The 15,673-nt window shown below is 42.5% G+C and overlaps 2 protein-coding genes across 2 annotated transcripts in view; both read left to right on the top strand.

Annotated features, from left to right (window-relative positions):
* Positions 1-11,140, top strand: part of LOC121582702 (laminin subunit gamma-3) — a 214,987-nt gene extending 203,847 nt beyond the window's left edge. The window contains exons 26-28 of the mRNA XM_041898719.2: positions 145-285; positions 8,730-8,829; positions 9,829-11,140. Of these exons, the coding sequence (XP_041754653.2) occupies positions 145-285; positions 8,730-8,829; positions 9,829-10,091 (504 nt within the window). The 3' untranslated portion in view covers positions 10,092-11,140. The remainder of the gene's footprint in view (positions 1-144; positions 286-8,729; positions 8,830-9,828) is intronic.
* A 2,225-nt stretch (positions 11,141-13,365) lies between these two features.
* The window catches only part of LOC121582703 (allograft inflammatory factor 1-like), a 48,563-nt gene continuing 46,255 nt past the window's right edge, over positions 13,366-15,673 (top strand). Inside the window, exons 1-2 of the mRNA XM_041898720.2 lie at positions 13,366-13,535; positions 13,742-13,803. Of these exons, the coding sequence (XP_041754654.1) occupies positions 13,511-13,535; positions 13,742-13,803 (87 nt within the window). The 5' untranslated portion in view covers positions 13,366-13,510. The remainder of the gene's footprint in view (positions 13,536-13,741; positions 13,804-15,673) is intronic.

Raw genomic sequence — 15,673 nt, 5'->3', positions numbered from 1 at the left:
AATTTAAATTCCATTCCCATAACTCACCTCACACCCTCTGAACCCTGTTAAATCTGTTAAATCTGTTAAATCTGTTAAATCTGTTAAATTGTCTCCTTCCTATTTTCTTCCTGTTCATTTGTCTGTGTTTTTCTCTGAGCCCAGGAGGCCAAGGCCACCCTGACCAAGGCCAAGCACGCGAGGACAGCGTCTGCCCAGCTCAGCTCCTCTGTGGACAAAGCCCTGCAGCAGCTGGCTGAGCTGGAGAACCACACTGCCCAGGCACAAGCCCAACTCAATGTAGAGGTAACCACAACACAACCAATAATTGGCCAAACTGCCAGGCACAAGCCCAACTCAATGTAGAGGTAACCACAACACAACCAATAATTGGCCAAACTGCCAGGCACAAGCCCAACTCAACGTAGAGGTAACCACAACACAACCAATAATCAACCATACTGCCCAGGCACAAGCCCAACTCAACGTAGAGGTAACCACAACACAACCAATACTCAATCATACTGCCCAGGCACAAGCCCAACTCAATGTATAGGTAACCACAACACAACCTGAAGGACTCTTTAGTACAACCTGTTCAATACTATATCCAATCACTTAGGGTTGAATACTAGCTTGAGATTTGCATAAAATCAAAATATATTTTAGATTTTAGATTCTTCAAAGTAGCCACCCTTTGCCTTGATGACAGCTTTGCACACTCTTGGAATTCTCTCAACCAGCTTCACCTGGAATGCATTTCCAACAGTCTTGAAGGAGTTCGCACATATGCTGAGCACTTGTTGGCTGCTTTTTCTTTACTCTGCGGTCCAACTCATCCCAAACCATCTCAATTGGATTGAGGTTGGGTGATTGTGGAGGTCAGGTCAACTGATGCAGCACTCCATCACTCTCCTTCTTGGTCAAATAGCCCTTACACAGCCTGGAGGTGTGTTGGGTCATTGTCCTGTTGAAAAACAAATGATAGTCCCACTAAGCGCAAACCAGATAGGATGGAGTATCACTGCAGAATGCTGTGGTAGCCTTGCTGGTTAAGTGTGCCTTGAATTCTAAATAAATCACAGACAGTGTCACCAGCAAAGCACCCGTTTACCTACTCTGCGCCTCACAAAAACACAGCGGTTGGAACCAGAAATCTCACATTTGGTCTTTGGACTCATCAGACCAAAGGACAGATATCCACCGGTCTAACGTCCATTGCTCGTGTTTCTTGGCCCAAGCAAGTCTCTTCTTATTCAGACGTTGAAAAGGCATTTGATAAAGTACGACTGGAGTTTATATATAAATGCCTGGAGCATTTCAATTTTGGAAAATCTCTTATAAAATGGGTTAAAATCATGTATAGTAACCCTAGGTGTAAAATAGTAAATAATGGCTATTTCTCCGAAGGTTTTAAACTTTTGGTTGTGCACTATCGGCATATCTATTTATTATGGCCATCGAAATGTTAGCTATCAAAATCAGATCCAACAATAATATCAAGGGATTAGAAATCCAGGGCTTAAAAACAAAGGTGTCATTGTACGCTGAAGATTCATGTTTTCTTTTAAATCCACAACTTGAATCCCTCCATAGCCTCATTGAGGATCTAGATACATTTTCTAACCTCTCTGGAATACAACCAAATTATGATAAATGTACTATATTACGTATTGGATCACTAAAAAATAAAAAATGTACATTACCATGTAGTTAACCAATAAAATGTCTGATGTTGATGTGGATATACTCGGAATACATATCCCAAATGAAAAAAATTATCTCACTCCAATAAATAAATACATTTTAATAGATAAGATCTTGCTACCATGGAAAGGTAAATGCCTGTCTATTTGTGGAAAAATCCCCTTGATTAACTCTTTAGTATTATCCCAGTTTACCTATTTGCTTATGGTCTTGCCTATGCCTAGCGAACAGTTTTTTAAATTATATGAGAAAAGAATATTCGATTTTATTTGGAACGGCAAGCAAGACTAAATTAAACGGGCCAATTTATATAAAGAATATGAATTCGGAGGACAGAAATTATTAAATATTAAAGCATTAGACCTATCACTAAAATCTTCAGTCATACAAAAGTTATACTTAAATCCAAACTGGTTCTCTAGCAAATTAGTAAGATTGTCTCACCCCATGTTCAAGAATGGCCTTTTTCCCTTTATTCAGATTACAACCTCTCACTTTCAGTTATTTGAAAAGGAAATAATCTCCCAAATATCACTATTTCTAAAACAATCCATAGAAAGTTGGTTGCAATTTCAATTTAATCCTCCAGAAATGACAGAACAAATAATGCAACAAATATTGTGGTTAAACTCAAATATACTAATTGATTAAAAAAAACACGATCTTTTGAAAGAAAAAATTAAAATGGTATAATCTTCATAAATGATATCATAGGTAGGACTGGTGGAGTTATGTCGCACATGCAGCTAACAAAAACATATGGAAATGTCTGCTCTACCCAAAATTACAACCAAATAATTGCAGCATTACTGCAAAAATGGAAGAGGAAAGTGGAAGAGGGAAAAAGTAAGGAACTTGTCTGTCGGCCCAGCATTAAAGAACATAATTGGTTAAAGAAAATTGTGATAAATAAAAAAGTTTACCAGTTTCATTTAAGGACCAAAGGATTGACAGTCGTCCCATATAGATTGCAAAACAGTTGGGAAGAGATTTTTGACGTACCGATTCCATGGCATAGTGTTTATGAACTGATACGCAAAACGACGCCGGATTCAAAATAATTTTTCTATTTCAATTATTATACAAAATGATTGCTACCAATAGAATGTTATTTATATGGGGGATACAATCTTCCCAGCTCTGCAGATTTTGATGCGAAGAGACAGAATCATTAGATCATTTGTTTTGGTACAGTAATGGCTGAAGGATTGCAATATTTACCTGGAGCTAACCCTGCAGATAGCACTACTGGGTGATCTGAAAAGTCATAGTCAATCGATCAATAATATAATAATACTTTTAGCAAAAATGTTTATTTTCAATTTACAATCTGTAGAAACACTGAGAATAGAAGGGTTCAGAACTTTTGTGAAACATCACAGTTAAGTTGAAAAATATATGGCAAATAGAAATCCAATATGGATGGCGTTAAGAGATAGATGGGAGGTGTTGAATGGAGCTGAAGGATGGGACTAATAACAACTAACAACAACTAATAACAACAAGATAACTAATGTAAAGCATACTGTGTCCATAATAAGTATATAGGATATAGGTTGAGAGCTTTTGTGAAAGAGCACAGTTAGAAATATATGGCATATAGAAGCAAACCGGATGGACATGAAAATGATCGGAGAGGTTGAGGGTAGAGGAAGTTCAGGAGTAAAAACAAACAAAATATAATTATAGTAAAATTGACTGTGTCCATAAAATGTATATAGTATATACAGTGGGGAGAACAAGTATTTGATACACTGCCGATTTTGCAGGTTTTCCTACTTACAAAGCATGTAGAGGTCTGTAATTTTTATCATAGGTACACTTCAACTGTGATAGACAGAATCTAAAACAAAAATCCAGAAAATCACATTGTATGATTTTTAAGTAATTAATTTGCATTTTATTGCATGACATAAGTATTTGATACATCAGAAAAGCAGAACTTAATATTTGGTACAGAAACCTTTGTTTGCAATTACAGAGATCATACGTTTCCTGTAGGTCTTGACCAGGTTTGCACACACTGCAGCAGGGATTTTGGCCCACTCCTCCATACAAACCTTCTCCAGATCCTTCAGGTTTCGGGGCTGTCACTGGCAATACGGACTTTCAGCTCCCTCCAAAGATTTTCTATTGGGTTCAGGTCTGGAGACTGGCTAGGCCACTCCAGGACCTTGAGATGCTTCTTACGGAGCCACTCCTTAGTTGCCCTGGCTGTGTGTTTCGGGTCGTTGTCATGCTGGAAGACCCAGCCACGACCCATCTTCAATGCTCTTACTGAGGGAAGGAGGTTGTTGGCCAAGATCTTGCGATACATGGCCCCATCCATCCTCCCCTCAATACGGTGCAGTCGTCCTGTCCCCTTTGCAGAAAAGCATCCCCAAAGAATGATGTTTCCACCTCCATGCTTCACGGTTGGGATGGTGTTCTTGGGGTTGTACTCATCCTTCTTCTTCCTCCAAACACGGCGAGTGGAGTTTAGACCAAAAAGCTCTATTTTTGTCTCATCAGACCACATGACCTTCTCCCATTCCTCCTCTGGATCATCCAGATGGTCACTGGCAAACTTCAGATGGCCCTGGACATGTGCTGGCTTGAGCAGGGGGACCTTGCGTGCGCTGCAGGATTTTAATCCATGACGGCGTAGTGTGTTACTAATGGTTTTCTTTGAGACTGTGGTCCCAGCTCTCTTCAGGTCATTGACCAGGTCCTGCCGTGTAGTTATGGGCTGATCCCTCACCTTCCTCATGATCATTGATGCCCCACGAGGTGAGATCTTGCATGGATCCTGGACTTCCTGACGGGCCGCCCCCAGGTGGTAAGGGTGGGTAACAACACATCTGCCACACTGATCCTCAACACGGGGGCCCCTCAGGGGTGCGTGCTCAGTCCCCTCCTGTACTCTCTGTTCACCCATGACTGCATGGCCAGGCACGACTCCAACACCATCATTAAGTTTGCCGACGACACAACAGTGGTAGGCCTGATCACCGACAACGATGAGACAGCCTATAGGGAGGAGGTCAGAGACCTGGCCGTGTGGTGCCAGGACAACAACCTCTCCCCTCAACGTGACCAAGACAAAGGAGATGATTGTGGACTACAGGAAAAAAAGAGGACTGAGCACGCCCCCATTCTCATCGACGGGGCTGTAGTGGAACAGGTTGAGAGCTTCAAGTTCCTTGGTGTCCACATCACCAACGAACTATCATGGTCCAAACACACCAAGACAGTCGTGAAGAGGGCACGACAAAGCCTATTCCCCCTCAGGAGACTGAAAATATTTGGCATGGGTCCTCAGATCCTCAAAAAATTATACAGCTGCACCATCGAGAGCATCCTGACTGGTTGCATCACCGCCTGGAATGGCAACTGCTTGGCCTCCGACCGCAAGGCACTACAGAGGGTAGTGCTTACGGCCCAGTACATCACTGGGGCCAAGCTTCCTGCCATCCAGGACCTCTATACCAGGCGGTGTCAGAAGAAGGCCCTCAAAATTGTCAAAGACTCCAGCCACCCTAGTCATAGACTGTTCTCTCTGCTACCGCACGGCAAGCGGTACCGGAGTGCCAAGTCTAGGTCCAAAAGACTTCTCAACAGCTTCTACCCCCAAGCCATAAGACTCCTGAACAGCTAATCATGGCTACCCGGACTATTTGCACTGCCCCCCCACCCCATCCTTTTTACGCTGCTGCTACTCTGTTAATTATTGATGCATAGTCACTTTAACTCTACCCACATGTACATATTACCTCAACTACCTCAACTAGCCGGTGCCCCCGCACATTGACTCTGCAACGGTACCCCCCTGTATACATAGCCTCCCTACTGTTATTTTATTTTACTTCTGCTCTTTTTTTTTCTCAACACTTTTTTTGTTGTTGTTTTATTTTTACTTTTTTTGTTAAAAATAAATGCACTGTTGTTTAAGGGCTGTAAGTAAGCATTTCACTGTAATGTCTGCACCTGTTGTATTCGGCGCATGTGACCAATAAAATTTGAGCCCCAGACCGAGGGTGATTGACCGTCATCTTGAACTTCTTCCATTTTCTAATAATTGCGCCAACAGTTGTTGCCTTCTCACCAAGCTGCTTGCCTATTGTCCTGTAACCCATCCCAGCCTTGTGCAGGTCTACCATTTTATCCCTGATGTCCTTACACAGCTCTCTGGTCTTGGCCATTGTGGAGAGGTGGGAGTCTGTTTGATTGAGTGTGTGGACAGGTGTCTTTTATACAGGTAACGAGTTCAAACAGGTGCAGTTAATACAGGTATTGAGTGGAGAACAGGAGGGCTTCTTAAAGAAAAACTAACAGGTCTGTGAGAGCCGGAATTCTTACTGGTTGGTAGGTGATCAAATACTTATGTCATGCAATAAAATGCAAATTAATTACTTAAAAATCATACAAAGTGATTTTCTGGATTTTTGTTTTAGATTCCATCTCTCACAGTTGAAGTGTACCTATGATAAAAATTACAGATCTCTACATGCTTTGTAAGTAGGAAAACCTGTAAAATCGGCAGTGTATCAAATACTTGTTCTCCCCACTGTATAAGCTGGAAGTAGAGGCCTACGCGTTGTTGTTCACTAGTTTACTCCAATTAGGGAAGGGGTGGTGGGGTTGGAAAGTAAAAAAGGTTTAATAAAAATTTTAGAAATCTCTTCTCATTATTGGTGTCCTTTAGTAGCGGTTTCTTTGCAACAATTCGACCATGAAGGCCTGATTCACGCAGTCTCCTCTGATCAGTTGATGTTGAGATGTGTCTGTTACTTGAACTCTGTGAAGCATTTATTTATGCTGCAATCTGAGGTGCAGTTAACTCTAATGAACTTATCCTCTGCAGCAGAGGTAACTCTGGGTCTTCCTTTCCTGTGGCGGTCCTCATGAGAGCCAGTTTCATCATAGCGCTTGATGGTTTTTGCGATTGCACTTGAAGAAACTTTCAAAGTTCTTGAAATTTTCCAGATTGACTGACCTTCATGTCTTAAAGTAATGATGGACTGTCGTTTCTCTTTGCTTATTTGAGCTGTTCTTTTCATATTATGGACTTGGTCTTTTACCAAATAGGGCTATATTCTGTATACCACCCCTACCTTGTCACAACATAACTGATTGGCTCAAACGCATTAAGAAGGAAATCAATTCCACAAAATAACTTAAGGCACACCTGATAATTGAAATGCATTCCAGGTGACTTCCTCATGAAGCTGGTTGAGAGAATGCCAAGAGTGTGCAAAGCTGTCATCAAGGCAAAGATGTCTACTTTGAAGAATCTCAACAAAATAGTAAAATAAAATAAAACCCAGGAATAACTAGGTGTGTCCAAACCTTTGACTTGTACTGTAAATATATATATATATATATATATACACAGTGCATTTGGAAAGTATTCAGACCCCTTGACTTTTATCCACATTTTGTTACGTTACAGCCTTATTCTAAAATTGATTAAATTGTTAGTTTTTTTCCCTCATCAATCTACACACAATACCCATAATGACAAAGCAAAATCAGGTTTTTGCTAATTTATTACAAACGAAAAATATCACATTTACATAAGTATTCAGACCCTTTACTCAGTACTTTGTTGAAGCCCCTTTGGCAGCGATTACAGCCTCGAGTCTTCTTGGGTATGACGCTACAAACTTGGCACACCTGTATTTGGGAAGTCTCTCCCATTCTTTTCTGCTGATCCTCTCAATCTCTATCAGATTGGATGGGGAGCGTTGCTGCACAGCTATTTTCAGGTCTCTCCAGAGATGTTAGATCAGGTTCAAGTCCGGGCTCTGGCTGGGCCACTCAAAGACATTCAGAGACTTGTCCCGAAGCCACTACAGTGTTGTCTTGGCTGTGTGCTTAGGGTTGTTGTCCTGTTAGAAGGTGAACCTTCGCCCAAGTCTGAGGTCCTGAGCGCTCTGGAGCAGGTTTTCATCAAGGATCTCTCTGTACATTGCTCCGTTCATCTTTGCCTCGATCCTGACTAGTCTCCCAGTCCCTGCCTCGATCCTGACTAGTCTTTAGGTGCCTTTTGGCAAACTCCAAGCGGGCTGTAGTGCCTTTTACTGAGGAGTGGCTTCCATCTGGCTACTCTACCATAAAGGCCTGATTGGTGGAGTGCTACAGAGATGGTTGTCCTTCTGGAAGGTTCTCCCATATCCACAGAGGAACTCTAGAGCTCTGTCAGAGTGACCATCGGATTCTTGGTCACCTCCCTGACCAAGGCCCTTCTCACCCGATATCTCAGTTTGGCCAGGCGGCGAACTCTAGGAAGAGTCTTGGTGGTTCCAATATTCTTCCATTTAAGAATGATGGAGGCCACTGTGTTCTTGGGGACCTTCAATGCTGCAGACATTTTTTGGTACCCTTCCCCAGATCTGTGCCTCGACACAATCCTGTCTCGGAGCTCTGCGGACAATTCCTTTGACCTCATGGCTTGGTTTTTGCTCTGACATGCACTGTCAATTGTGGGACCTTATATAGACAGGTGTGTGCCTTTCCAAAGCATGTCCAATCAATTGAATTTACCACAAGTGGACTCCAATCAAGTTTTAGAAACATCTCAAGGATGAGCAATGGAAACAGGATGCACATGAGCTCAATTTCGAGTCTCATAGCAAATGGTCTGAATAGTTATGTAAATATGGTTTTCCTGTTTTGAAGTTTTTATAAATTTGCACACAAAAAATAAATACTGTTTTCGCTTTGTCATTATGGGGTATTGTGTGTAGATTGATTAGGATTTATATTTATTTAATCCAGTTTAGAATAAGGCTGTAACGTAACAAAATGTGGAAAAAGTAAAGGGGTCTGAATACTTTCCGAAGGCACTGTATGCGGGATTCTTGACATAGCTTACTCTAATATATCTACAACTGTAATGTTTAGTATATCTTATTGAAATTATTTAATCAATTTTAGAATAAGGCTGTAACGTAACAGATGTGGAAAAAGTGAAGGGGTCTGAATACTTTCCAAAGGCAATGCATATACTGTATATATACAGTACATATGTCCCTGTCTATTTCTCCCTCTGTGATCTCCAGCCTGTAGAGTCTCTGACCAGTGTGAAGGGGAACATCCAGTCAGCTAAGCTTCAGCTGGAGGCCTATTCACTCACACTCACACAGCTCATCGGTAACATGGGTAAGTTCAAACCTACTGACGTTTACTGCTCTGTCCCAAATGGCATCCTACTCCCTATATAGTGCATTACTTTTACCCGGGGCACATAGGGAATAGGGTACAAATTTGGACGGGCACTAAATTTCATGCAGTAACAAATCCAACATGTCAGCTCAACCAGTAACGTCTACACCTACATGTTACTTCCCTCATCACCATTGATCACTCACACTTGACTTCCATCTAATCAGTGATGCTATGTCAGAATGGTTGTTAGTAAAATGGTCCAGATGGATTTCTCAGACCCACCTCTCTAAAAATTATATAAATTCAGATATACTGTTTACCAGTAGAATTAATCAAATCAAACCAGATATACTGTTACAAAATGTTTTATTGCAACAATTGTATTGATTAAATACATAAACCAGCTGTACGGGTGATTAAATGGTCCGTGGTCCTCTGTAGCTCAGCTGGTAGAGCACGGCGCTTGTAACGCCAAGGTAGTGGGTTCAATCCCCGGGACCACCCATACACAAAAATGTATGCACACATGACTGTAAGTCGCTTTGGATAAAAGCGTCTGCTAAATGGCTTATTATTATTATTAAATGGTTTCCCACAGTTCCTGTCTGTCCCTGTCAATGAGTCACACAGTGAATGAGTCAGTTGTAGCTGGCGGGGTGTGGGGCACCATACTGATTGAGAAACATCCACCCATTATGCTGGTTTGTGTGGTGTGGGGCACCATCCTGATGGACAACATCCACTCATTATGCTGGCTAATCCCATTGTTGGTTGGGCACAACAGGGTGGCACATGGACTTCACAGTGACCACACAAGACAAGAGCCTTGCTGATGGCAAGAGTTTAATCCTAGGCCTGTTCAACACTCCTAGCTTTAAAATACCCATTCATCCCTCTTTCTGTCTCTCACTTTATACTTTTTCACAATAACTGTAATCCTGAAAGACGGTAAAATGTAGTATCTCAAATACTCTGATGTTTTCTGTCGTTCAGATGGGAGCTTGGCGCTGGAGCAGTTTGACCATATCCTGAGCGAGACGGCGGTGCGGTTAGGTGTTCTGCGTGGCAGCGTGGAGAGCCCTGCCCTGAGCGTGAAGATCCAGACCCTATGGTCAGCTGCCCAGGACCAGAAGAGCCAACTGACCCACCTGGAACAGGACCTGAAGGAGATCAAACAGGAGAGAGACAGTCTGAAGGACATTGCCCTGCACCTGCCCCAGACCTGCCCCCAGGTCTCGGGGATAGAGGGACACTAGGACGGGGACTCCAGGAGGACACTAAAGCCGTATTCCATTCATTCTACCCCCTCCCTGAAGTGCACACACTTGTTCACTGAACCTCAATGATTTAAAAGAGGGTCTACCATGTTTCTTACACCAGGAAAATTGGAATTGGGCATAGGAAGGCTGAGAGGATTCTAGAAGGTCACAGATGGTGGGTAGGACTCAGATATTTGAATGCTTTAGGGAGATATATAACTGCATCCCAAATGGCACCCTATTCCCTATAGTGCACTACTTTTGACCAGTGCCCATATGGCTTTGGTCAAAAGTAGTGCACTATGTAGGGAATGTGGTTCCATTTGGGACACAGCCATAAAGGAGAAGTGTAGGTGGCATCCTTCTCAATTTGTTCTTGGTGTTACTGGACAATACTGTGATTGTGGTTGTGCATCCCCCTCTACTGCAGTGCACAATCACACAGTTCTACCACTTTGTCTCTGTACTTTTCAACTTTTCCACTATACTTTTTTGACCTGGCTGATACCACTTCAGTACGACTATCCAGTCATAGGCAGTTTTCCGTGCCCTTGCCCTCTTTCAACTTCTACCATCATCATCATGCTCTTTCCTTTAGTTCTACCCCTCAGCCTTTTTCCGTTCCTCATCCCTCCTCTCTCCATCCCCCTTCCAACTCCACATTACCCCTGCCCTGTCGCCGTAGCAGTGATTTTCTTTCTCATTTCATTTCCCCCTGTAATATTTCCAACAACATCCGCAGTGTAATTAATCTGTGAATATTAACAGTCAGCTATTTAGCTGCCTGTTCCACAGCCCACAGTGTGTTCTGTCAAGTTTAAAATAATGCTGATTTTCCACTTTGGGGGTAGAAGGTTGTGTCTGAACTGCGGTGCTTCTCCAATGTGACACATTCATTTACACTTGAGCAATTTTCATCAGCCTACCATAATTAACAATTAGTCATTTTGCCCTCCATATGGTTCAACTGCACACTCACACCACACACATACATACACACACACACACCACACACACCACACACACACACACACACACACCACACACACCACACACACACACCACACACCACACACCACACACCACACACACACACACACACACACACACACACACACACACACACACACACACATACACACTACACACCACACACACACACACACACACCACACACACCACACACACACACCACACACACAGCCATTCAGTTTGGGATTCTGCTTGTGCCTCTCACTTTCCCTCAGTCTCCTTTCTCTTTTCTCTCTCTGAGCAAATGATATGTTGTCTGTCAAATGGAAAAGGACAAAAACAACCAACCTGTAGGCTTTCTCCATGTGGGTAACAGTGGCTGGAATACCTGCTGAATTATGGAAAGTATAGAAATCTGTCACTAGAAATGGGACCTTTCTATTTCAGCAGGTGATGGAATTTTGTCAGACCACAAATAAGATATGATTGGTTTTAGATGATAGCCAGGTAAACAAAGTTGAAAACAAGACCTGAAAATTTAATAAAATGTATTCTCTCTCTCTCTCTCTGTGTGTGTGTGTGTGTGTGTGTGTGTGTGTGTGTGTGTGTGTGTGTGTGTGTGTGTGTGTGTGTGTGTGTGTGTGTGTGTGTGTGTGTGTGTGTGTGTGTGTGTGTGTGTGTGTGTGTGTGTGTGTGCTCGCCTCGATTTTGTTAAACAACAACTCTTTGCAATATCTTCTTCTGGCCACATGATGGTGCTGTTGACTACTATTGGATCAACTATCACAGCTATTGACAAAACCATACATAGGACTATAAAGCACACTATAAATATATACTGGGTCAAATACTGATGATGAAATGCAATGATAGAAGTGCCTGATATCAATAAAAATGTATTACATTCATAACTTCAGTCTTATGGACTATATTTATGTTAAATGTTGGATCATTTGTTTGATATTAAACTGACATGAAACATCCCTACAGTTCTTTAATTTACCACACGGTGGTGACCAAGAGTCACTAGCGTTCCTGGCAAACCAGAGCGCATCACTTGCTGTGAGTTAGTTGACCCACAGTGGTGGAATCATACAGGACTCTGGGACCTCCACACTACTTTATATATCTGAACGGCACAAAGCACAAACTATTTTATACTGGATATCTGTACTGCAGAAAGCTCAGCATGTTCTCAAACCAACACATTCTTCATGCTAACACTCACGGGATTGTGACAGTTCCTGGTTGCTCCGACCAACTATCTGAGGGCCAATCCGGGAACATATTTAAGGCATGTCCTGTAGATAAGTGGATGCTAACACAGGCTCCCTAATTCTGATATTTTTTCCACTAATTGGAATTTTGACCAATCACAGATCTTTTTTGAAAACCAGAGTGGTTAGAGTGACATAATAGTTTTTAAGGGGGGTTAGGGGGTGATTTAAAGGTTTTATAAGTTACAGACCTATGTGCTTTGTATTTATAAATCATTGGTAAACTGTTATAACTCAATGGTTCAAATGGTTTCATTTTCATTCTAGTCCTTACGAAGCGATGAGTAGGCCTATATGACTGCATGGGTTTATACATTTAATAGATCGTCAATCATGACATTTTTGGTACACAAGTTATATGAAGATTGTGGTCGCGTTCCCCTGCTCAGACGTTGTACGCATCAACCAACATATTAGCTGACACTTAAGATCTGGCATGGTTCAGCAAGGCTATCATGTCATGATAGTTATACTAGAAGCTATACTGTAGGCTACATTGTCTGTTTACGTTCCTGTTGTTTGTAAACAATAATCAAATGTATTAATTAAAGCAAACGTAAGCTCATGAAGCATATATTTGTTATATTCTTCAAGAATCAAAGAATAAATACCAATAATGGAAATTACCATTGAACAGACCCCTGCTTTCTTAGAAATTGTTCAAATGCAGTACTAATTTGAAGGGGTGTCCACATACCTTTGTATACATAGTGTATATAAAAGCACACCAATAAATGTGTACAAAGTCAAATAAAGACAATGAAGAGCAATATTAGAAGTGTTATTTAATATCAATAAAATTTAAGAGCATTCACAACTAGAGGTGTATGGACTTTAATTATGTTGACTATCATTTGTTTGAGAAAAACTTACTTCAAATCACACACATCCACAATGAGACCTAGGTCTACCTTTTTAGGGGTTTTGTTTAAAAATATATATATATAATTTTACCACACGAGGGTGACCAAGTGTCACTAGCATTCCTGGCGAACCAGAGAGCATCGCTTGCTGTGAATTGACCAATGCCTGCATGGAATTGACTGACCCTCTGTGCCGGCGGCGTGCGTGCCACGGCCATACCCCGCGAAGGGCAGAAGACGAGCGAGCTGCTGTCTGCTGATTTCTCAATCTCAATCTATCTCTCCATATCAAACTCATTCCACAATGCCTGTGAATCAGAAATTTCAAGGTAACTTCAAGGAGGGGGGTCTAGTTAAAGGGCTAACATTTGCAAACGCTTATTGTCGACTAGTTTTGTATTTTATTAGAATGGAACGCTAGTAGCCACTCTTTTCAATGGAGCATGCAGGAGTGCTAGCTAGTAGTAGCTAGCTAGTAACGTTACTGATTACTAGCCACATGATGAAATTGGGCTAACGAGCTATTTTCTTGCAGGAGGGAAAGCCTTTGGATTATTAAAAGCTCAACAAAGGGAGAGATGCGAGGAAATAAACAAGGTAAGTCAGGTGATCTTTCTAATTTAGACGTTTTGTGTATTTTATGTCAATGTATTGAGAATGTATTTTCGACAAAATTAAAATACACTTGGCTTTGAACCTGCTTTGAATTAGAGCTCGTTAGTGCATATGTTATAATTAAGCAATAAGGCCCGAGGGGGTGGGTGTGTTATATGGCCAATATACCAAGGCTAAGGGCTGTTATTCCACACGACGCAACGCGGAGTGCCTGGATATAGCCCTTAGCCGTGGAATATTGGCCATATACCACAAACCCCCGAGCTGCCTTATTGCTATTATAAACTGGTTACCAAGGTAATTAGAGCAGTAAAATAAATGTTTGTCATACCCGTAGTATATGGTCTGATTTACCACGGCTGTCAGCCAATCAGCATTCAGGACTTGAACCACCCAGTTTATAATGTCGTTTTAGCCAGGTAGCTAACATTAGTAGCTAGCAGCAATCTTGCTAGCCAAGTTATGTAAACAATAGTACCACCCACATGATGATCTGCCTGTACTTACATTTGCATGTGATAAAATCTGTCATTAATTTCGCACATCGTTATCGACCCAGTGACCTGTTACCTTGTTGGCGGTCATAAACCATGCTCGTGCCCGCTCCTGTGTTGTAAGCGCGACGGACACTTGTTGCATGGCATGCTCGTCATTCGGGGAGTATCCCTCTCGCTAGACCAGATCGATCCTTGTCACCCTAAGTATTGCTTACTATTTATCCAATTCCCTATTCCCCAACGTGATTCCCGACTTGGATCAGAAAAGGGCTGGCCCTTTGATGCCCTGTGGCCCATCTCCCTTGGCTCCTGTAGCTGGGCGGTTATCCCCCTGCGTTTAGCCTGGAAACAGGTGTCTGGGCAGCGGGCTGAATGAGCCCTTTGTGTTGGGGACGACCGTCTGGAAGAGGGCTTGAACAGGCACACGGCATTGAGTAGCAGCCTCAGCGGCTGTTCCACATATCTTCCCACATACACTGCATAGCCAAAAGTATGTGGACAACCCTTCAAATTAGTGAATTTGGCTATTTCAACCACAGCCATTGCTGAATAAAACCGAGCACACAGCCATGCAATCTCCGTAGACAAACATTGGCAGTAGAATGGCCCATACTGAAGAGCTCAGTGTCTTTCAACGTGGCACAGTCATAGGATGCCACCTTTTCTGCCCTGCTAGAGCTTTCCCGGTCAAATGTATGTGCTGTTATTGTGAAGTGGAGACGTCTAGGAGAAACAACGGCTCAGACGCGAAGTGATAGGCCACACGAGCTCACAGAATGGAACCGGCGAGTGCTGAAGCGCATAGCGCGTAAAAATCGTCTGTCCTCTGTTGCAACACTCACTACCGAGTTCCAAACTGCATCTGGAAGCAACGTCAGCACAAGAACTGTTCGCCGGGAGCTTCATGAAATGGGTTTCCATGGCCGAGCAGCTGCACACAAGCCTAAGATCACCATGCGCAATGCCATGCATCGGCTGGAGTGGTGTAAAGCTCTCTGCCATTGGACTCTGGAGCAGTGGAAACGTGTTCTCTGGAGTGATGAATCGTGCTTCGCCATCTGGCTGTCTGACGGACTAATCTGGGTTTGCATAGTGCCAACTGTAAAGTTTGGTGTCAACAGTTTGGGGAAGGCCCTTTTCTGTTTCAGCATGACAATGCCCCCGTGCATAAGGCGAGATCAATACAGAAATGTTTTGTCAAGATCTCAACCCCATCAAACACCTTTGGGATGAATTGGAAAGCCGACTGCTAGCCAGGCCTAATCGCCAAACATCAGTGCCCAACCTCACTAATGCTCTTGTGGCTGAATGGAAACAAGTCCCCGCAGCAATGTTCCAACATCTAGTGGAAAGCC

This window comes from Coregonus clupeaformis, chromosome 15, assembly GCF_020615455.1.
Source record: "Coregonus clupeaformis isolate EN_2021a chromosome 15, ASM2061545v1, whole genome shotgun sequence".
NCBI lineage: Eukaryota > Metazoa > Chordata > Actinopteri > Salmoniformes > Salmonidae > Coregonus > Coregonus clupeaformis.
The sequence above is the reverse complement of the archived record's forward strand: the minus strand, read 5'-3'. Positions and strand labels throughout refer to the sequence as shown.